General features: G+C 39.9%; 1 protein-coding gene across 1 annotated transcript in view; it reads left to right on the top strand.

The window, feature by feature from the left end:
- The window catches only part of LOC309870278 (liprin-beta-1-like), a gene marked incomplete at both ends in the record, with an annotated part of 48,539 nt that overhangs the window by 13,006 nt on the left and 13,892 nt on the right, over nt 1–21,641 (top strand). Inside the window, 4 exons of the mRNA XM_082742455.1 lie at nt 1,634–1,695; nt 4,850–4,934; nt 15,035–15,189; nt 20,595–20,710. Of these exons, the coding sequence (XP_082598581.1) occupies nt 1,634–1,695; nt 4,850–4,934; nt 15,035–15,189; nt 20,595–20,710 (418 nt within the window). The remainder of the gene's footprint in view (nt 1–1,633; nt 1,696–4,849; nt 4,935–15,034; nt 15,190–20,594; nt 20,711–21,641) is intronic.

The following is a 21,641-nucleotide window of genomic DNA, read 5'->3' as shown; positions in this document are numbered from 1 at the left end:
AAATCAGGGTTCACAGAGAAGAAGTGACAGAGGTAGAAACTCAAATCTAGGTCTTTGGATGAATTATATTCTCTTTCTAACCTTACACAGAGCATCATGCATTGCAGTACCATTCCTAAAGCCACAAAATAGTGTTTAATATTCAGTTTTTATAGGGTTAGCTTCTTTATCTTAGGCAAAAGACTAAATAATAGTACTTTAAAAATATTTATTGTTGTAATGTATATACTAACTTCCAATTCGATGGGTTTTCCTACACAGATGAAAATCTTAAAAAGAAGCTCAAAGACAAAAGTAAGGTTTTTGGTGTCTTTCCATCAGCCTTTAAATTCACCAAAAGTACTACTTGGACTGTTCTTTGCATGTGTTTTAAAAACATTTATCTCACCAAAGATGTGAAGTTGCTTCATCGATAAGCTCTCCATTTCTTCAGAGTGCACAAAATAGAGCGTATATAAACAAACAGTAAAAACAAGGAGTAAAAGGTCATTTTGCTGATTTTTCCCCCCCCGATTCAGCCCTTTTGCTCCACAGGGTATAGCAGAACACCCAGAGTAACAGAGGGGAGGAAGAATTTTTTTTGTAGTTCGGGAGACAGAGTATCTGAGGAGAAAATTACTTTTCAAGGTTTTGTAGCCCACTTCTTCCTGAGATCTACATTAGGAACTAAACATACCCTGTTGGTGTTAGACAAGAGATTGTACCCAGGCCGATTAACAGAACCCAGATTATCTAATGCATCATCGAGATAAATCATTAATTAATAGACTCTTTCCTCCAGATGTTGAATTCTTAAACCCAGGGAATTGGGCATCAAAAAAAAAAAAAAGGCATTTTCTACAGAATATACCTTCATATTGAAAGTGTTGTATCAGTGATGAATGATGCATTTTAAAACTTACCTTAAGTAGTAGTTTGTTTGTTTGTTTTTCTCAGAAGCAGGTAACCTTAGCTCAATTTTTTTTTCTGTTTGAATTTTTTAAATTTGTGATTTCGTTTTAGGTTGACATTTCATCTTAAAATATTGGTTCTTTTATTATTAAAGTAATGTGCTTTTGTATTTGACTGTCAAATTTTAAGGAAAATCACATTTACCTTTTAAAATAGTGTCATAAATGATGTTTATAGATGAAGCAAAGTACTTATCCTTCTGTATGGAACCTACAACCACCTTCATAGCATGACTGCTATTGATGCCACATTCCATCAGGCTCTTGCCATTCATGCCTCCATCTTGGTTAAAACTGAGTATCCTGTCCTCTGCTTATGTCATTGTGTACACCGTCCATCGCTTTCGCCCACTGCTTTCTAGGTTTCTTGTTTCTTTTTTTTTTTTTTTAATTGAAAAGCCGTGTTTTCATGGTTGTAGCACTGAAATTTCACCTTCCGTGTTCTCGTGAGGATTTTGTTATTGCTTCGAGAGAGGGTAGTTAGCTCTGACCCATATTGTTTGCTTCCTGGAGTGATAACTATTCAGGCGACATGGAAGGTGTTCATTTTTCAGATTTTCCCCAAAAGAGGATATGGACGGTAAACATTTCATTAAAACACTTCAGTCTGAAGAGTCAGCCCCTTGTTATTGTCACACACCTTAATAAAACTGACTTCTGACGTGTTCTTGTGATATTTTCAGATATTGAAGTGCAAAAAATGAAAAAGGCTATGGAATCTTTGATGGCAGCAAATGAAGAAAAGGTATCTAGATGAAATTAAAGTATTTATGTGGGTGTGTACCACCATTTTGATCACTCCATGAGTTTTCTTGAGATATGCCAGGTTGGAAGAACCCTACACACTACTGATGTTGAGGGACAGCCGTTCTGCCTTTCTACCTTCATGTGCCTGCTCTCGGTGATGGCAGTTGTCATTGTGACTGTGTGGGTAGAGTGGTGACCGGCAGCACTGGGTCCACTGAGATCTCCCTCTCCCACCTCCCTGTGAATCTGGAAAAATGTTCAAGCCCTCAGATCATTTCTTTATATTCAGGTGGGAAATGAGAGAAAGGATACAGTCCATAGTGCATCCTTTCTGGGCTCGCATGAACTCTGAAAGGGGTGGTCCCTGACAACTGTTAGCTTCCCGATGAGGTTAATTTTCTTCATATCATTTTCTTCACACTCCTGGATTCTTTCACATGAGGGATTGTCTCTGTTCTCCTGAGAGGTGAGATACGAGAACAGAGGCATCAGTACCATGAAATAAAATATGGCCCTAGGCTGTCTTTTAGCTTTGTTGGCCAAATGCCAGGGACTCCAGAGTCTTCTTTCCTGTTGCTTCACTGATTTCATTCTGATGAGAGCAGGGAAACAGTGTCCTCTAAAGCAAGGTGTTTTTTCATGGCCTACCTGATCAGCCATATACCCAGCGGACAGCAGCAGTCGGGTTCAGCTCGCATCATCAGAACTACTCTTACACCTCATGTTACTCAATGAATAGGACAAGGAGGCATTTTCCCAAGAAAAGAGTCATTTCAAGGAAGTAAAAAAACAAGCAACTGCCAAAGAACTTTGCCTTGATCTTTTTGTCTCAGCTTGTTTCTTTCTCTAATTCTTGTGTTCTCTGTTTTACTCTATATTTTTGCCGTTCATTCTCTTTATTTGCTCTTTATTAGGAAATAAACTCATTGCCCTCTCCACCCACCTATATTTAGGTTTCTTTTTGCTAGTCTTTACCACTGTGGAATAAAAAGGAAAGTCATTAGCAAGGGGCCCATGTAGTTTTTACTTTTTTTTTTTTTTTAAGATTTTATTTATTTGAGAGAAAAACAGCGAACAGGGAGCTTGATATGGGGCTTGATCCCAGGACTCTGGGATCACTACCTGAGCCAAAGGTAGACGCATAACTGACTGAGTCCCCTCGGTGCCCCCATAGCTTTTACTTTTAAAAAAGTAATCACAAATTCATTTAGTCTTAATTTCTCTCTCTCAAAAAGCATCAATAACAAACAAATCTCCCAGTGTTGACTGAGGGCTTACTAGACATTCAAACTGCTTTAGGAGCACCAACGCTGACATAAGTTTTTAGTAGTTCCAGAAGGCTTCAAAGAGGTTGCATTTGAGCAAAATCTGAGGAAAGGCAAGAGTTGTTTATCAGGAAAACGAAAGCTGCTAAGGAGAGTATCTATGAACTAAACATGTCTCAAAAGCCCAGACTTGGCACAGCCTAGTGCATGTTGGGAAAGTTCAGAATGAGATAAGGTAGAGGGGTATATGACGCTGACATTTACACAGGTTGACAGGGTTTTTGAAAACCTTATTTTGGATTTGAGGGCTCCTGGGTGGCTCAGTTGGTTAAGCACCTACCTTCGGTCAGGTTACGACCACAGGGTCCTGGGATTGAGCTCCACATCAGGTTCCCTGTGGGAGCCTGCTTCTCCCTCTCCCTCTGCCCCTTCCTCCTGCTTCTTCTTCTCTCACTCTCACCCTCTTTTTGTCTCGAGTAAGTAAAAGTCTTTGAAGTAATTTTTTTTTGGGGGGGGGGGATTTGAGAACAAGTTTCTAGTTTGAGTAATGAGGTGAATGATAGTGCCCTCAAAGAGTTAAGGGAATCTAAGCTCAAGTACCAGGGGCAAATAATGAGCTTAATTTTAGAGACATTCACTTCGATGTGCTCATGGGACTTTTAAAAGGAGATTTCTCATAGAAAGTTGGAAAATGAATCTAAATTTGGGGGTTAATGTATAATTATAGATGGGGTAGGGAGTGAACCCAGTCCATTTTAGGAAAAATACAGAATTATAGATTTTCGGAGACTAAGCTATAGTTGATATGTAAATTAGCTTTTGCTCCATGACAAATCACATTTATTATTTCTCATACTTCTGATGGTTGATTAGGGGGTTCTCCTGGTCTGGGCTGGCTTTGTTGATCTCTGCAGTTAGCTGGTGGGTGGGATGGGGCTGGATGGTCTAGGCTGGTGTGACTCACATGTCTAGTGATTAACATCCTTGCGTAGATTGGGCCCATCTGGGATGTCTCTTTTCCAAATGATATCTCGTCTTCCATTAGACTAGCCTGTGCTTCTTCACATAGTGAAGGTTCCCTGGAGCAGAGAGAGAGGGCAAACCCTAACCACATTTGTTGATATCTCTTTGACCAAAGCAAGTCACATGGCCAGGCCCAAAACCAGTGAGAGAAGAGCTAGGGAGCCCATTTTTTTAGGATCCACCAGAGTGGGGGTAAAGGACAAAATCTTAAAGCACTAACATTTTATAGACTGGGCTGGGTAGATAGTGGAAGTAGAATATCTATCTGGTCAAGGGATTAAGAAATCAAAATAGAAGAAAAGAAAGAGTGGAAAGAAAAGTGAAGGAAAAAGGAGGAAAGAGTGGGGTCAGTCAAGTATCAGAGGTCAAATTAGAAAAAGGATGAAAAGTTCTCTTATTTTTAGTAAATGTGAAGTCTCTGATGACTCTGATGACTAATTGGTACAACTTTGGCTGAGTGTTTTGAGAAGAGAAAGGCCAGATTATGATTGATGACAGCAGGTAAAGACAACAGGTGTAGTAGATCTTTCTTTCAAGACCTGCCCATAAGTTGGAGAGGAGAATAATTAAAGTTGATTTTTTTCTTGTTTTGTTTTTGTTTTTGTTTTGTATCTTATTACCTTGTTTTGTTTTTGTTTTTAAAGATGGCAGCTGAAGGATAGGATCTCTAAATTTAGAGGTACTTTTTCTCTATCTCTGATGTACGTAGGAAAACTGGTAAAATGTAGATATTACCAGTTTTACTAAAGTTTAGAAATATTCCTTGAATAATGTAAATAATTCATGTCTCCCTATTCTTTGTGTTGCAATTACTTTTACTGTTTAAAGTCATAGTTTAAAGATGACAATTTATTTTATTAATAGGATCGGAAAATAGAAGATCTTCGACAGTGCCTGAATAGGTACAAGAAGATGCAAGATACAGTGATACTGACCCAAGATAAAAAAGGTACTGTAGCTCTATAGGTTTTTCTACTTTACTTGATTTTAAGTGGCTATGAACTTTAACATTTGTTTTCATTTTCCTGGAATATCCATTATTCCAAAATAGTTTGTTTATTCATTTATTCAACAATATCATTAGGAAACAATATCACACACTTTCTTGGTGAGTAGGCCAAAGAGAATACTGTGGACTGGTTGGTCAAGGAGAACCTCTGTGTGGAGTTCATCAGATAGCATTCTAGACAGAACAGTGTGTTCTAGAGCCTGTGGGGAGGGGCATCTGGGTGGCTCAGTGGGTTAAGCATCTGCCTTCAGCTCAGGTCATGATCCCAGGGTCCTGGGATCGAGTCCTGCATTGGCCTCCCAGATCAGCAAACAGTCTGCTTCTCCCTCTACCCTTCCCTCCTGCTTATGCTTTCTCTCTCTCTCTCAAAAATAAATAAGTAAATTTTATTCATTCATTCATTCATTTATTTATTTATTTGTTTGTTTGTTTATTTATTAAAAGAGCTTATGGGGAAAATGGGCTTGGTGTATTTAAGTAGTAAAAAGACCGTTGTGACTGACTGGAAGGAAGTGATCAGGGGGAGGATGAGAGGAGATGAGCCGAGCGGATAGAAGTTAGCGTTGGCCAGGTCAGGCAATGTGAGGCATTCAGCTCTGTGAGCCCAGAGGGATCCACGGAAGGGTTTTTACAAGTCTGCGGCATTTTCGTAACAAATGGACCATATTGGGAGGAGGGAGCAGTATCAGAAGAAGAGAAGCCAGTCAAGAGGCTCTTGCAGGATTCCAAATGGAATGTTAATAATGGTACTGATTAGAAACACATTTTGGTGTTCGAACTAACACAGTGGTGTGACGAATTAGATGAGAGTGAAGAAGAGGAAAGAATCAAGAAAGACTGATGTTTTTGACTAAAGCGACCGGGGGTGGGGGGTGGGTGTGTGATGATTCCATTTACCAAGGTAGCGAAGCCTAGTGAGGGCGCACTGAAATGATTAAGGGGGGTTGTGTTCAGCTTTGAATGTGTTAAGTTAAAACATAAAATAAAACCAAAACCATAAGACATCTAAGTAAAAATAGTCACGCTTTGATGGGGATTAAGGAGTGCACTTGTTGGGATGAGCACAGGGTGATGTTGGGAAGTTTTGAATTACTATATTGTATACCTGAGACTAGTATTACACTGTATGTTAATTAGAATTAAAAACTTAATAAAATAGTTATGCCTTTTGATGTGGTATTATTCTATAGGTGCATGGTTCAGTTGGCCATCCTCAAATGTGGAAAATCTCTGGGGGTCATTTAAAACAAAAGTGTTAAGAACGTTGGAAGTTTTCTCATTCATTAGCAATGCAAGGTGGGGTTATTTGCTCTAAAAGTAAACATGAGTAATAAATTTTTTCAGAGATACTTGTGAAATACTCAGATTTTGGAATTTCAATTTCGATGAGTTCAAAAAGAAAGAAAATCCTACTTCAGACGAGGATTTCTGAGAGGGGAAAAAAAAATGGATCTTCATCTTATTTTCCACAGGACTTAGTGTATGTTAAAATTTTAAATATCCAAATGAGCAAGCAAATGAACCTCTGTCAGTGTTCTTACAGCGATTCTCATCACTCAGCATTTTCTCTGCCTTCAAGAGAGTGTCTCTTTTTAGACAGTATTGCAAATTAACAAGTGATTAATTTTTACGTAGTCATAACATTTATTTTTTTTTAAAGATTTTATTTATTTATTTGACAAAGAGAAAGATCACAAATAGGCAAAGAGGCAGCTGAAAGAGAGGGGAAAGCAGGCTCCCTGCTGAGCAGAAGACCCTGAGATCATGACCTGAGCCGAAAGCAGAGGCTCAACCCACTGAGCCACCCAGGCACCCCTGTAGTCATAACATTTAAAACAGTATTTGATTTTATAGAATCTCAATACTGTAGTTTTTATATTTAAAAATCAAAGGAAAACATTAATTTCTATAATTATGAAACATAAGAAAACCAAGAAAAGAGGTATTCTTCATAATTGCACTGACATGATCATTTTTGTCAGTTTCATGGGGTTTTTTGTTGTTGTTGTTGTTTGTTTAATCTGGTTTTGTTTTAAAATAGACTCCATGACCAGCATGGAGCCCAACATAGGGCTTGAACTCACGACCTGGAGATCAAGACCTGAGCAGAGATGGAGTCTGACGTTTGGAGCACCTGGGTGGCTCAGTTTGTTAAGCGTCCGACTCTTGCTTTCAGCTCAGCTCATGATCTTATGGGTCGTGAGATCAGGCCTTACCTTGGCTCTGCACTCAGGTGGAGGCTACTTGAAGATTCTTTCCTTCTGTCCCTCCCCTGGCCTGTGCGTGCATGCAATGCTCTCTCTCTCTCAAATAAGTAAATAAAGCTTAAAAAAAGAGAGAGAGAGAGAGAGACACTTAACCAACTGAGATACCCAGGCACCCCTCCTGTACTTTTTTTCATCTTTTTTAATGCATATAAAATGTGTAGAAAAAGGAGGTTATTTTTCGTTTTCTTTTCCAAAGTTAGTTGTATTATTTTACATTGCCAACAGCAATGTATCACTTGCCAACACTTGGTATGGTATTTGAAACTTCACAATCCTGTACATTTGATATGATTTTGATTTAATTGGTTTAGTGTTTAAGTATTCTCGTCACAAGTCCCTCGTGATGAAAAGTATTGGACATCTTATCATGTACTTACTGACATTTGTATATTAAAAAGAGGGAGTTTTTAACCACCATTGAAAATTATGTCCTGTTCTAATGAATAGTTTATAAACAGTGATTTCTAACTAGTATTTGTATTTACTTAGTCCTTAGAGAATGCGAATAATACCTACATTTTAATGAAATTAGAATAAATGCCTAATAAAAATATAAGAAGGTAAGTCTAGTTAACAGCTTTAAATGAGTTTAGGATTTTGTACTATTCAGAGAATAGTGTTTTAAGCATCAATTTTTGGTTTTAAAAAAGAATATCTGACATAGTTGTTCAGCAGCTAATCCTTTTCATTGCTGAAGATGTAGAAGTAGTTCTCAAAGTTGGCCGCTTTCCTGGGTATGTGGTTGCATTTGTCCATAAGGCTGTTCTTTCTTCTTTAAAATAAATGGCACAGAAGGATCATCTTAAGGAATCAGAAGATTGCCTATTGTTGTTTTTTCTTCTTTATATGTATGTGGTTTTTGTTTTGTTTTGTTTTGTTTTGCTTTAAGAACACAGAAATGATGATGTGAGTGCTGTGAAATGTGTAAACCTGGCAATTCACAGACCTGTACCTCTGGAGATAAAAATACATTATTAGTTTATTAAAAATTAATAAAAAAATAAGAACACAGAAATGATGAATGATGAATATTGAGTTTCTCATGGTGACTGTGTTGCTGTTCAGAATTAGTTTGTTGTACCACTGATATTCTCCAGCTTGGTTGTTTCTTTTTTTTTTTTAATTTTTTATTTTTTATAAACATATATTTTTATCCCAAGGGGTACAGGTCTGTGAATCACCAGGTTTACACACTTCACAACACTCACCAAAGCACATACCCTCCCCAGTGTCCATAATCCCACCCCCTTCTCCCAAACCCCCTCCCCCCAGCAACCCTCAGTTTGTTTTGTGAGATTAAGAGTCTCTTATGGTTTGTCTCCCTCCCAATCCCATCTTGTTTCATTTATTCTTCTCCTACCCACTTAAGCCTCCATGTTGCATCACCACTTCCTCATATCAGGGAGATCATATGATAGTTGTCTTTCTCTGCTTGACTTATTTCGCTAAGCATGATACGCTCTAGTTCCATCCATGTTGTTGCAAATGGCAAGATTTCATTTCTTTTGATGGCTGCATAGTATTCCATTGTGTATATATACCACATCTTCTTGATCCGTTCATCTGTTGATGGACATCTAGGTTCTTTCCATAGTTTGGCTATTGTGGACATTGCTGCTATAAACATTCAGGTGCACGTGCCCCTTTGGATCACTACATTTGTATCTTTAGGGTAAATACCCAATAGTGCAATTGCTGGGTCATAGGGCAGTTCTATTTTCAACATTTTGAGGAACCTCCATGCTGTTTTCCAGAGTGGCTGCACCAGCTTGCATTCCCACCAACAGTGTAAGAGGGTTCCCCTTTCTCTGCATCCTCGCCAGCATCTGTCATTTCCTGACTTGTTGATTTTAGCCATTCTGACAGGTGTGAGGTGATATCTCATTGTGGTTTTGATTTGTATTTCCCTGATGCCGAGTGATATGGAGCACTTTTTCATGTGTCTGTTGGCCATCTGGATGTCTTCTTTGCAGAAATGTCTGTTCATGTCCTCTGCCCATTTCTTGATTGGATTATTTGTTCTTTGGGTGTTGAGTTTGCTAAGTTCTTTATAGATTCTGGACACTAGTCCTTTATCTGATATGTCGTTTGCAAATATCTTCTCCCATTCTGTCAGTTGTCTTTTGATTTTGTTAACTGTTTCCTTTGCTGTGCCAAAGCTTTTGATCTTGATGAAATCCCAATAGTTCATTTTTTCCCTTGCTTCCCTTGCCTTTGGCGTTGTTCCTAGGAAGATGTTGCTGCGGCAGAGGTCGAAGAGGTTGCTGCCTGTGTTCTCCTCAAGGATTTTGATGGATTCCTTTCGCACATTGAGGTCCTTCATCATTTTGAGTCTATTTTTGTGTGTGGTGTAAGGAAATGGTCCAATTTCATTTTTCTGCATGTGGCTGTCCAATTTTCCCAGCACCATTTATTGAAGAGTCTGTCTTTTTTCCATTGGACATTCATTCCTGCTTTGTCGAAGATTAGTGGACTGTAGAGTTGAGGGTCTATTTCTGGGCTCTCTATTCTGTTCCATTGATCTATGTGTCTGTTTTTGTGCCAGTACCATGCTGTCTTGATGATGACAGCTTTGTAATAGAGCTTGAATTCTGGAATTGTGATGCCACCAACGTTGGCTTTCTTTTTCAATATCCCTTTGGCTATTCGAGGTCTTTTCTGGTTCCATATAAATTTTAGCATTATTTGTTCCATTTCTTTGAAAAAGATGGATGGTACTTTGATAGGAATTGCATTAAATGTGTAGATTGCTTTAGGTAGCATAGACATTTTCACAATATTTATTCTTCCAATCCAGGAGCATGGAACATTTTTCCATTTCTTTGTGTCTTCCTCAATTTCTTTCATGAGTACTTTATAGTTTTCTGAGTATAGATTCTGTGTCTCTTTGGTTAGGTTTATTCCTAGGTATCTTCTGGTTTTCGATGCAATTGTAAATGGGATTGACTCCTTAATATCTCTTTCTTCTGTCTTGCTGTTGGTGTAGAGAAATGCAACTGATTTCTGTGCATTGATTTTATATCCTGACACTTTACTGAATTCCTGTATAAGTTCTAGCAGTTTTGGAGTGGAGTCTTTTGGGTTTTCCACATATAGTATCATATCATCTGCGAAGAGTGATAATTTGACTTCTTCTTTGCCGATTTGGATGCCTTTAATGTCCTTTTGTTGTCTGATTGCTGAGGCTAGGACCTCTAGTACTATGTTGAATAGCAGTGGTGATAATGGACATCCCTGCCGTGTTCCTGACCTTAGCGGAAAAGCTTTCAGTTTTTCTCCATTGAGAATATTTGCGGTGGGTTTTTCATAGATGGCTTTGATGATATTGAGGTATGTGCCCTGTATCCCTACACTTTGAAGAGTTTTGATCAGGAAGGGATGCTGTACTTTGTCAAATGCTTTTTCAGCATCTATTGAGAGTATCATATGGTTCTTGTTCTTTCTTTTATTGATGTGTTGTATCACATTGACTGATTTGCGGATGTTGAACCAACCTTGCAGCCCTGGGATAAATCCCGCTTGGTCGTGGTGAATAATCTTTTTAATGTACTGTTGAATCCTATTGGCTAGTATTTTGTTGAGTATTTTCGCATCTGTGTTCATCAAGGATATCGGTCTATAGCTCTCTTTTTTGGTGGGATCCTTGTCTGGTTTTGGGATCAAGGTGATGCTGGCCTCATAAAATGAGTTTGGAAGTTTTCCTTCCATTTCTATTTCTTGGAACAGTTTCAGGAGAATAGGAATTAGTTCTTCTTTAAATGTTTGGTAGAATTCCCCCGGGAAGCCATCTGGCCCTGGGCTTTTGTTTGTTTGGAGACTTTTAATGACTGTTTCAATCTCCTTACTGGTTATGGGTCTGTTCAGGCTTTCTATTTCTTCCTGGTTCAGTTGTGGTAGTTTATATGTTCCTAGGAATGCATCCATTTCTTCCCGATTGTCAAATTTATTGCCGTAGAGTTGCTCATAGTATGTTCTTATAATAGTTTGTATTTCTTTGGTGTTAGTTGTGATCTCTCCTCTTTCATTCATGATTTTATTTATTTGGGTCCTTTCTCTTTTCTTTTTGGTAAGTCGGGCCAGGGGTTCATCAAATTTATTAATTCTTTCAAAGAACCAGCTCCTAGTTTCGTTGATTTGTTCTATTGTTTTTTTGGTTTCTATTTCATTGATTTCTGCTCTGATCTTTATGATTTCTCTTCTCCTGCTGGGCTTAGGGTTTCTTTCTTGTTCTTTCTCCAGCTCCTTTAGGTGTAGGGTTAGGTTGTGTACCTGAGACCTTTCTTGTTTCTTGAGAAAGGCTTGTACCGCTATATATTTTCCTCTCAGGACTGCCTTTGTTGTGTCCCACAGATTTTGAACCGTTGTATTTTCATTATCATTTGTTTCCATGATTTTTTTCAATTCTTCTTTAATTTCCCGGTTGACCCATTCATTCTTTAGAAGGATACTGTTTAGTCTCCATGTATTGGGGTTCTTTCCAAACTTCCTTTTGTGGTTGAGTTCTAGCTTTAGAGCATTGTGGTCTGAAAATATGCAGGGAATGATCCCAATCTTTTGATACCGGTTGAGTCCTGATTTAGGACCGAGGATGTGATCTATTCTGGAGAATGTTCCATGTGCACTAGAGAAGAATGCGTATTCTGTTGCTTTGGGATGAAAAGTTCTGAATATATCTGTGATGTCCATCTGGTCCAGTGTGTCGTTTAAGGCCTTTATTTCCTTGCTGATCTTTTGCTTGGATGATCTGTCCATTTCAGTGAGGGGAGTGTTAAAGTCCCCTACTATTATTGTATTATTGTGGATGTGTTTCTTTGATTTTGTTATTAATTGGTTTATATAGTTGGCTGCTCCCACATTGGGGGCATAGATATTTAAAATTGTTAAATCTTCTTGTTGGACAGACCCTTTGAGTATGATATAGTGTCCTTCCTCATCTCTTATTATAGTCTTTGGCTTAAAATCTAATTGATCTAAGGATTGCCACTCCTGCTTTCTTCTGATGTCCATTAGCATGGTAAATTCTTTTCCACCCCCTCACTTTAAATCTGGAGGTGTCTTCGGGCTTAAAATGAGTTTCTTGGAGGCAACATATAGATGGGTTTTGTTTTTTTATCCATTCTGATACCCTGTGTCTTTTGACAGGGGCATTTAGCCCATTCACATTCAGGGTTACTATTGAGAGATAGGAATTTAGTGCCATTGTATTGCCTGTAAGGTGACTGTTACTGTATATGGTCTCTGTTCCTTTCTGATCTACCACTTGTAGGCTCTCTCTTTGCTTAGAGGACCCCTTTCAATATTTCCTGTAGAGCTGGTTTGGTATTTGCAAATTCTTTCAGTTTTTGTTTGTCCTGGAAGCTTTTAATCTCTCCTTCTATTTTCAATGATAGCCTAGCTGGATATAGTATTCTTGGCTGCATGTTTTTCTCGTTTAGTGCTCTGAAAATATCATGCCAGCTCTTTCTGGCCTGCCAGGTCTCTGTGGATAAGTCAGCTGCCAATCTAATATTTTTACCATTGTATGTTACAGTCTTCTTTTCCCGGGCTGCTTTCAGGATTTTCTCTTTGTCACTGAGACTTGTAAATTTTACTATTAGGTGACGGGGTGTGGGCCTATTCTTATTGATTTTGAGGGGCGTTCTCTGAACCTCCTGAATTTTGATGCTCATTCCCTTTGCCATATTGGGGAAATTCTCCCCAATAATTCTCTCCAGTATACCTTCTGCTCCCCTCTCTCTTTCTTCTTCTTCTGGAATCCCAATTATTCTAATGTTGTTTCGTCTTACGGTGTCACTTATCTCTCGGATTCTCCCCTCGTGGTCCAGTAGCTGTTTGTCCCTTTTTTGCTCAGCTTCTTTATTCTCTGTCATTTGGTCTTCTATATCACTAATTCTTTCTTCTGCCTCATTTATCCTAGCAGTTAGAGCCTCCATTTTTGATTGCACCTCATTAATAGCTTTTTTTATTTCAACTTGGTTAGATTTTAGTTCTTTTATTTCTCCAGAAGGGCTTTTCTATCTCTCGAGAGGGTTTCTCTAATATCTTCCATGCCTTTTTCGAGCCAGGCTAGAACCTTGAGAATTGTCATTCTGAACTCTAGATCTGACATATTACCGATGTCTGTATTGATTAGGTCCCTAGCCTTCGGTACTGCCTCTTGTTCTTTTTTTTGTGTTGTATTTTTACGTCTTGTCATTTTGTCCAGATAAGAGTAAATGAAGGGGCAAGTAAAATACTAAAAGGGTGGCAACAACCCCAGGAAAATATGCTTTAACCAAATGAGAAGAGATTCAAAATCGTGAGTGGGGAGAAAGGGGATAAAAAGAGGTTCAAAAAGGAAGAAAGAAAAAAAAAGATAAAAGAAATTAAAAAAGAAAAGAATTTTTTAAAAAAGAAAACACCTAAGAAATATGTAAAAAAGTAAAAATATATATATTAGATAAACTAGTAAAAAATCGTTAAAAAAGAAAAAGGTAACAGTTTAAAAAAAAAAATTTACCCGAAGGCGAGAAGGAAAAAAAAAAATGAAAAAGAAAAAATTAAATTAACTGCAAGACTAAAAAAAATCACAGGAAAAAACCATGAGTTCCGTGCTTGGCTTTCTCCTCCTCTGGAATTCGGCTGCTCTCCTTGGTATTGAAACCGCACTCCTTGGTAGGTGAACTTGGTCTCGGCTGGATTTCTTGTTGATCTTCTGGGGGAGGGGCCTGTTGTAGTGATTCTCAAGTGTCTTTGCCCCAGGCGGAATTACAGCGCCCTTACTCGGGGCCGGGGTGAGTAATCCGCTCGGGTTTGCTTTCAGGAGCTTTTGTTCCCTGAGCGCTTTCCGTTGAGTTCCGGAGGACGGGAATACAAATGGCGGCCTCCTGGTCTCAGGCCCGGAGGAGCCGAGAGCCCAGGGCCCCACTCCTCAGTGCGCCCTCAGAGAACAGCGCCCAGTTACTCCCGTCTGCCTGACCTCCAGCTGCGCTCCGAGCTCACCGAGCCTGCGACCGGTTCAAGGTAACACTGAGCTGTGAGCCTACTGTCGGCTCTGTCTCTGTAGCTGGCTCTCCCGTTCCAATACCCGCAAGCTCTGCGACACTCAGACACCCCCGATCCTTCTGTGACCCTGCGGGACCTGAGGCCACGCTGACCCCGCGTGGGCTTCGCCCCGGTTTAGCCTCTGGAGCGATGTCCCTCAGCGGAACAGACTTTTAAAAGTCCTGATTTTGTGTGCGCTTGCCGGGAGCCGGCCCCTCCCCCGGGGTCTATCTTCCCGTCGCTTTGGATTCACTTCTCCGCCGGTCCTACCTTTCAGAAAGTGGTTGTTTTTCTGTTTCCAGAATTGCTGTTCTTCTTCTCTTCGATCTGCCCATGGATTTTCAGGTGTTTGCAATCTTTAGATAAGCTATCTAGCTGATCTCCGGCTAGCTGAAGCAGTCTCAGCTTGCTACTTCTCCGCCATCTTGACTCCTCCCCAGCTTGGTTGTTTCTGAACTGAAATTTGTAAAGCCCCAAATTCTGAAACAAAATTAGGGAAGGTTGTTGGACTAAATGAACTTCTGATTTCAAGGCTGTGAGTCTGTGGTAATAGCTATTAATACCACCCTCAGGCTCCAGGTGCTCATAGTTTAACATTTCTCCTCGAGGTCCTCTTGTTATTTTTCTAAGGATTTCAAAGGAAACTCACTTTTGATTTTTGAGGATGGGAAAAATGTTTATATTCAGTTGGTATTCTTCCTCCAAAAATGAAATGTAAATGAAAAGCTGCCATTTTTCTCCTTTTCCTAGACCAAGATGGCGACTTGGACGGTCTGCTCACTTCTGGTTCCGTCTCCACTTTGCTGGATGCGCAGGGTTTTAGTGACCTGGAGAAAAGTGTATCATCTACACCAGTCACGGGATCTCCCAGTCGTGACCCATTTAACACAAGTGTTCCAGAAGAGGTATTTACAGACTCTCAACATTATCTTTGTAGTGAAGAGACTGTGTCATTGAAGGTTAAAATGCTGTTGACAGCAGGAAAGACCTGGGATCTTTTCTCAGTGTGGCTACTGACTGAGTCTTAGCAATTTTCATGTCAAAACTCAGTCTGCTAGGACTTAATTTGAAAGATTGGTTTTTCCCCCCCTCTTTAATAAATAAATACCTTGGGCAATGTCAAAATTGCTTAAATAATTCAGGAAGAACATGGGAGAAAGATGTCATCCTAAATGGATTACAATCTACACAATAATAATCTTTATTAGTAAAGAACAAATAGGGAATAAATGAAGAGGGATAACGTGAGATTATATAAAGAAGTTGGTTTTAGTCACTTCCAATGTTGTCTCTGAAAAATTCTGGTCTAAAATCTTCCCTGACTTCTTTAGACTTGGAAAAAAGCAGCTGGACAGGAATATTTAGTCTTGAACTCATCATTAACTTTTCTTTCACACATCAGACTGGTTCCAAAATCTGTTTCCATTACCTATTGCAAACCACCCCAAAAATTTGTGGCTTGAATGACAGCACTTGTTTTGCTAACAAATGTGTGATGTGGGTAAGGCTCAGCAGGAGCATTTCTTCTTCGCTCCACTGGGCAATAGTTGGAATGGTGTGAAGGCTGGAGGCTTGAGTCATCCGAAGGCTACCCATTTGTATATCACATGGTTGGTTGGTACTACTGTTGGACAGGACCTCAGCTGAGGCCCTAGCTGGAAATACCTGTGACTCCCTGGCTTTCTTCTAGCAGAGCGTTTAGATCCTAAGGATGAGCATCCCAATAAGAGGACTGGGCATATTTATATCATCTTTTATGCTATGACTCGGAAACCCTGTGGCATCTCTTCTCCTGTAGTCACAGGCCCACACACATTCACAGAGAGGAAACAAAGACCCTACCTCTTGATGGACAAGTAATATCACATTTGAGAAGAACACATGGGATGGCATATACCCCTACGACCATATTCGACTAGTACAACTGCCCTCCACTCTCTGGCTACAATCATTTATATCCGTCCCCCATGCAAAATGTCCTCATCCCCTCATCAAAGACCTCTTGGTCTTACTCCAGTCAGGCTTCCGCATCCCAAGACCTTGTCATCCAGACCCGGTCAAGATGTAGGTGCAGCTGCTCAGGTTTGGCTTCTCGAGTAGCACTCCATTCCATGTAAAGAACCAGGAAATTCAAGGTCAAGTCATTTGTCCCCTACACACCTGACATGCAGTGGTGGAATGGGCATAGTAACTACTGGGCATTCCCATTCAAGAAGAGGGAACATAGACATGGAAGACACCCACGTATCATTAGTCAGTAGCAGTTCCCAAATCCAGCCAGGCTCATGTGGCCAGTTCCTTGACAGGGCCCAGACCTTTGGGCTCTTGGTTGTTCCTTGGGAGTCATCTTTCCATTTCCAGGAGAAAGAACCTGTAATTGCAGATGAGTTGTTTTCTGCAAAAGTATCTATACGGGTCTAGGGCCTTCTGCCTTCTACTATCTCTGTCCCTCTTGGTTCTATTTGGTATAATATTTTATTCATTTGGCATTTCTTATGAATCAATTTATAATCCACTCCATCAGGTAAAGGATATCCACAATTATCTTCACCATAAGACTTTCTCTATCTTAAATTTTCTGTATGGCTGCTATGGAATCTCCCTCTGTTTTTAGAGTTGTCGAACTTTTTGAAGGTTTCAATGAGACAGCTGTACCTTAAGTCTTCCTGAGGTCTTAACCTAGGCACACCCGTGGCTTCCTGACAGCACCTCCGTCTTTGCCCTAGAACTTTTAATTTTAGTGCAGTGTACTGTCTAGAGAAACTGGGAATGGGAAAAATTGTTTTTGTTATTGTTGTTTTTGTTTTTTAACTAAATAGTCTTGACTACCTTATGTTTTCCAATTCCCCCTTTGGTCGTCTTTCCTTTAACATATTACTGTATTCAGTGAGAAAAAAACCAAGTGGCATCTTTTCTTTTCCTATCTATTCCTGCTGATTACCTAATGAGAAAATGAAATTTGAATTGCATGAAAATGAATTCAAGGAGGAAACATTTCTCTCTTCACTATAGGAGAGGGCTAAAAGATGTCAGTCATAAGGATTACTGGGTAGGGGAAATTGGAAGGTGGTGATCAAAAGGTACGGACTTCCAGTTATAAGACAAGTGTGCTGGGGGTATAAGGTACAACGTGATGACTATAGTTAACACTGCTGTCTGGTATGCTGGAAGGTTGCTAAGACTGTAGATCCGAAAAGTTCTCATTGCAAGGAAAAAAATGTGGTTTTTTTTCCTTTCCTTTTCTTTTTTCTTTTTAATTTATACGGTACTGCATGTCAGTGATATCCCAATAAAATTGGAAAAAAGAGGCAAAGGATTAGTTAAGGAATAAAAAATATTTTAGAGGGGGAAATAAAAAATATGTTAGAGGGGGAAAATCCCCTAATTGCTAATTATATTTCTACTGAAGGGAAAAATAACATTTGACAGTCAATGAGTATGCTTGCTGCCTATTTACAGAATGGCAGATGTTACATGTAAGATTTGCCCAGATAGTCTCTTTAAAAAAAGTCTTTCCTATGTGAATTGTACTTTAATGAGACTTTTTGTTTGGAACCAGAATGATTTGATGAGGATTGAGTGTGTTCAGCCATATTGTTAAAGAAGAGCTAGAAGGGAGATTGGAGTTGGGAGTTAAAGTCCTAAGTTCAAAACGAAATCAAGGAAATGGATCAGTTTGTTAGTGGGCCATTTCCTTCCCCATGTTAGGAACCCGGGGAGCTACTGTGAACTTGACAACACAAGGGATGATGGCTCAATAATTCGCCCAGAACTAATCATAAAGATTCAAATTTAAAAAAAAAAAAGAAAAAAGAGAGTGAAGTAATCTCCTATTTTACAGCAATAGGACTTCTTAAAGAACAAAATTCAGGGGCGCCTGGGTGGCTCAGTAGGTTAAGCCTCTGCCTTCGGCTCAGTTTATGATCTCAGGGTCCTGGGATCAATCAAGTCCCACATTGGGCTCTCTGCTCAGCAGGGAGCCTGCTTCCTCCTCTCTCTCTCTGCCTACTTGTGATCTCTCTGTGTCAAATAAATAAAATCTTTAAAAAAAAATTCAGCTGAGAAAATTTTTAACACAGGGATGATGGCTCTGTAAATTGCCCAGAACTAATCATAAAGATTCTAAAAAAAAAATAAATAAATAAAAAATCGCGAAGCAACAAGATCAGACTTGTTGTTAAAGAACAAACTTCAAATGAGTAAATTTGCAACATCTTACTGGCTTTATTCAGCAATTTATGAATCAGGCAATGTCCGTTTTAGCAGATGGAAAGGAACTCTACGGATCTGTACAAAATGAAGGGCTTTTTTAGGCCGAAGGAAGCAGGAGCAGAGGATCAGGCTGGTCATTTGCTGGTTGGTTAAGTAGGGTTACTTTCCTTAATGTGCAGCAAAGAGAAGTCTCGGGGCGGGGTGGGTCAGGTAACTTACTAAGGGCAGGCAAGTGCCGATTGGTTGACCTAGGTCTGCCTTTTCTGGGAGTGCCGAGCACGGAAACTTAGCTAAGCTTGGGTTTACTGACATGGAGCTTAACACGAACCACTCCGTCTTGGGCCCAATCAGATTATTTCAACAGACTTCACATGTTATAACCTCTTAGTGTCAAGGAATGAGACCACCGCTCAGTAACTGGAACAAAAAACCACAGAGCTAAATGTATTGCTTATTTAGTTACCTCGGTGAACTTTGTTGGTCAGGGACAGTCTCTTTGATCATATGTGGGGCATGTGGGGTTGCTTGGAGCTCAGGGATTGAGGGACTCTCAGAGGCTAGAGAGAGTTGACATCCGCTGTGGATGTGTGGTTACAGAGGTGAGACTGTCATTGATTGATTGGCATCTAGAAGTGTGTTCCAGGTTGTAAGTCCCTACCTTCCTGGCTGACTTCAGAAGGAGGGACGGTCACTGATTGGTTGGTTGACTGGCAGACTGAATTCACTGAGGAAAATTTTATTTTTTTATCACAATATTTTTTAAGTGATTCATGTATTGTAGTTTATGATGGGCTCTTACACCATACTGCTCTACAGTCATCGAAAATTATTTAACCCCAGAGTATAAAATTTGTTCCATAGATTCCATCCTTAGGGTACACAAAGCATTTGTTTAGGAAGGTGTTTTTAGGCATTTTTGTTGTTGCTGCTGTAGTATTATTAAGCCAAGTGTTTTAAGTGGTATCCACAAAGAACTGGTTTGGGGGGTGCCTAGGTGGCTCAGTCGTTAAGTGTCTGCCTTCTGCTCAGGTCGTGATCCCAGGGTTCTGGGATGGAGCCCCTCATCAGGCTCCCTGCTCAGGGAAGTGGGAAGCCTGCTTCTCCCTCTCCCACTCCTCCTCCTTGTGTTCCCTCTCACCATGTCTCTCTCTGTCAAATAAATAAAATCTTTTTTTTTTTTTTTTTAAGATTTTATTTATTTATTTGTCAGATAGAGAGAGAGCAAGCACAGGCAGACAGAGTGCAAGGCAGAGTCAGAGGGAGAAGCAGGCTCCCTGCGGAGCAAGGAGCCCGATGTGGGACTCGATCCCAGGACGCTGGGATCATGACCTGAGCCGAAGGCAGCTGCTTAACCAACTGAGCCACCCAGGCGTCCCAAATAAATAAAATCTTAAAAAAAAAAAAAATCTGGTTTGAACAACATTCTCTATTAGACTAGTGATAGAAAATAAAGTGAAAACAGATGTGTTTACAAAGCACTTTACCCAAATCTCATCTCAAATCATGACAACCCTGTCAGGTAGGCATTGCCATTCTCATGTTACAGAGGAGAAAACTGGTGCCCAGTTAAGTGACTTGCATAAGGTTAGAACCAAAGTTTTTACTAGGGCTTAAAGTTGTCAGGATCAACTATTGACTTACTTGATGGTATTATGTTTTATTCAGAACCAAGTTCAAAAATGACCTTCCTTGGGGCACCTGGGTGGCTCAGTGGGTTAAGCCTCTGCCTTCAGCTCAGGTCATGATCTCAGGGTCCTGGGATCGAGCCCTACATCGGGATCTCTGCTAAGCAGGGACCTGCTTCCCCCCTCTCTCTGCCTGCCTCTCTGCCTACTTGTGATCACTCTCTCTCTGTCAAATAAATAAATAAAACCTTTAAAAAAAAAAAATGACCTTCCTCCAGAATGTTTTCTCTGACTTTAACAGTCATTGATGTTTATATCCAGAGACCATTTTATAAATAGAAGAATAGTGTTTTTAAACATAGGTGTATGAAATTTTTTTGATGGACCATGTAATTGTCTCCGTTATTTTTATTTTATCTCTGTGACTTCTGTCTTATTTATTGGATTTTTTACTTTCTCTAATTACATTACAGTTCCACACCAGCATCTTACAAGTTTCAATCCCTTCATTACTGCCAACATCTAAGGGCCTGGAAACGTCTGAAAGCGCAAAATTGCCTCCTCAACCAGAGACTTCATTTGAAGAAAGGTATGTCATTTATGACCCAACATTGCAATATAAATGTTCAGCAGAGTAGATCAAGCAAACACAAGAGTGCATTGCAATTTATTTACAGACACAGGTTTTACTGTGAGAGGCAAGAAACTGTAAGGCATGTGCCAGGGGACCAGTGTAAATCAATCACTACAGTCAGTTCTGGATTATTGAAATAAAGGGTGTGAAGCAAGAAGTCCTAGGGCAGGAGTCCAGGGAGGTGTGGTGTTCAGGTTAGAGAGAGATTTTAGGGGACTCAAGTTTTATGTCCTAAGTCATGGGGAGCCGCCAGTGGGTCCCAAGCCCCATAGCAATGGTCATGTGGCCCAGGCTGTTCGGAAGAAGGATTTGGGACAGGGATACAGTAGTTTCTCCATTAACAAGTAGAATTTTGAGGGAGCATGTTCTCAATTACTTAACCTTATAATGAGACCAAATAAAAGAAAATATAATAGAATATTTTAGGGGCACCTGGATGGCTCAGTGGGTTAAGCCTCTGCCTTTGGCTCAGGTCATGATCCCAGGGTCCTGGGATCGAGCCCCACATAGGGCTCTCTGCTCGGCAGGGAGCCTGCTTCCTCTTCTCTCTCTGCCTACTTGTGATTTCTCTGTCAGATAAATAAGTAAAATATTTTTTTAACAAAAGAAAATATAGTAGAAAATTTTAAAAGAGAGGGGCAGCTGGGAATCCTCAGTAAATTCAGCAGCTGACTCAATCTCAGCTCAGGTCTTAATCTCAGGGTTGTGGGTTCAAGCCCCATACTGGGCATGGAGCCTGTGTTTAAAAACAAAACAAAACAAAACACACACGACTGTTTTAAAAGAGAAATCGCTTCCCCAGCACAATTTTTTGTTTTTTTGACAGTTCTGCTTACTTAGAATATATATGGTCTTTTACTTGTGAAGCACACACATTCCATCTTTT

This window comes from Mustela nivalis (genome assembly GCF_964662115.1).
Source record: "Mustela nivalis genome assembly, chromosome: 7".
Taxonomy (NCBI): domain Eukaryota; kingdom Metazoa; phylum Chordata; class Mammalia; order Carnivora; family Mustelidae; genus Mustela; species Mustela nivalis.
Note: the sequence above shows the minus strand (reverse complement) of the source record. Positions and strands in the feature narration are given on the sequence as shown.